Source organism: Arachis ipaensis, chromosome B10 (genome assembly GCF_000816755.2).
Source record: "Arachis ipaensis cultivar K30076 chromosome B10, Araip1.1, whole genome shotgun sequence".
NCBI classification, from domain to species: domain Eukaryota; kingdom Viridiplantae; phylum Streptophyta; class Magnoliopsida; order Fabales; family Fabaceae; genus Arachis; species Arachis ipaensis.
Window position 1 is genome coordinate 129,752,796 of NC_029794.2, and position 1,648 is coordinate 129,754,443.

Genomic DNA, 1,648 nt, shown 5'->3' on the forward strand with positions numbered 1-1,648 from the left:
AACTTAAATTTGTAACACATTTATATTAAAAAATTAATTTTAAAATTTCAAACGATCTAACCGATTTTGTTTTGTTAATCTGTCGATTTACAAACTGGTTTTTACTAATTTAGTTAACCACTTTCTAAAATTAGTTATAGTTTATGGGCTATTTTAAAAAAATCAGTTATTTTAAAATTTGGTTAATTTTTTAAACCAATTAACCATTTTATATTTTTTTATGAACAGTCCTACTGAAAATAAAATACCACATTGCTACAATACCATTAGACAAATTAATTTGGCATAAACTTGCATGCAAATTCAGATTTGGATATTTATTTCATAAAGCAGTACTAGCTTATTTAATTTACGCATATGTACATATACACACAATAAAATAAAACAACCCAAGCACCTCTACATGAAGGTGAACTTTTAGGAGAAATAAAACAACTCACTAATAAAAACATACATACATACGATGACATATATATATATAAATATGTGCACACTGCACATTTATTAATTAATAACATAATGTCATTATACCACCACTACATAGATCATTTAATTTGTGGAACATATTATGGCTTGATCTTGAAGTACTCCTCTTCAATTTTCATACCGTTCTTAACGTAATAAGCATGGAAATCTTCAAAGTTCATAAACTTACCAAGTGTTGGAGTTTTTTCATTCACAAATTCTTCAGCAGGTTTAATAATAGCTTTAGGCGATGGGTAGATTAAATAAACAACACTTGTTCGTGCAGTTTTTGAATTTGTCACAGCACGGTGAATTCCACCAACAACCTTTCCATTAGTCATTAGCTACAAGAGCAAAAAAAAAAAATAAATAAGAAAAAAAAATTCCATTCTCACTGTAAACGAAATATACATGTGTCACGCTTATTATTTCGTTTACACTGTAAACGAGATACGTGCAATATTATCTCAAAAGATTAAGGAATTTATTTATAATAATTAAATAACTATTAGTGATCCATTTAATAAACAGTACTTTTATATATTAATTAATTTTCTTAATCTATGTGCTTTTATTCTTTTGGAAGTCCTTCTTTTTATATACGTAGTTTAATTTTGGAAGTCATTGTTACTTTACTATTTTTCAAAAGGTAGGACATACATATATATATATAAAACAACATTGGCAAAATCCCATAACATGCATGTATAGGAATATTCCTTTCGGTTTTAGTAAGTGATAGATATTTCTATCTATATGTTGTATGTCCTTCATAATTTGTTTTCTAATGTATTATTATTTATCTCAATTATCTATCTTTCGCATTGAAAAAGTGGTCGTGAAAAAAAACAGAGAGAAGTATATCACTAGCTAGTTATAAATGGATTAAAAAAAATTGTCATATGATTAGTAATTTATAGGTTAAAAAAGTAATGCAACTTATTGTATACATCTAGATCGACTACTTTGCCTTAGCTATATAACTAAATTAACATATAGCTTCAGACAAAATTATGATTACGACAAAGTAGTATACCATTATTATTATCATTACTAAAATATTTAACAAAAAGTTAAAATATTTAGAATGAATTAGGTTATAACTCATAAGTGATAAATTAAGATGTTAAAATATTTTAAAATAGTAAAATGATCAATAATATTAGACAAAATTGTAGATAAA

General features: G+C 25.2%; 1 protein-coding gene and 1 long non-coding RNA gene across 2 annotated transcripts in view; one reads left to right on the forward strand and one right to left on the reverse strand.

The window, feature by feature from the left end:
* LOC110267469 overlaps positions 1-1,648 on the forward strand; it is a 15,487-nt gene that overhangs the window by 11,270 nt on the left and 2,569 nt on the right. The gene's annotated exons all lie outside the window — the stretch shown is intronic.
* Positions 280-1,648, reverse strand: part of LOC107624128 (hyoscyamine 6-dioxygenase) — a 4,053-nt gene continuing 2,684 nt past the window's right edge. Inside the window, exon 4 of the mRNA XM_016326591.2 lies at positions 280-809. Within this exon, the coding sequence (XP_016182077.2) occupies positions 567-809 (243 nt within the window). The 3' untranslated portion in view covers positions 280-566. The remainder of the gene's footprint in view (positions 810-1,648) is intronic.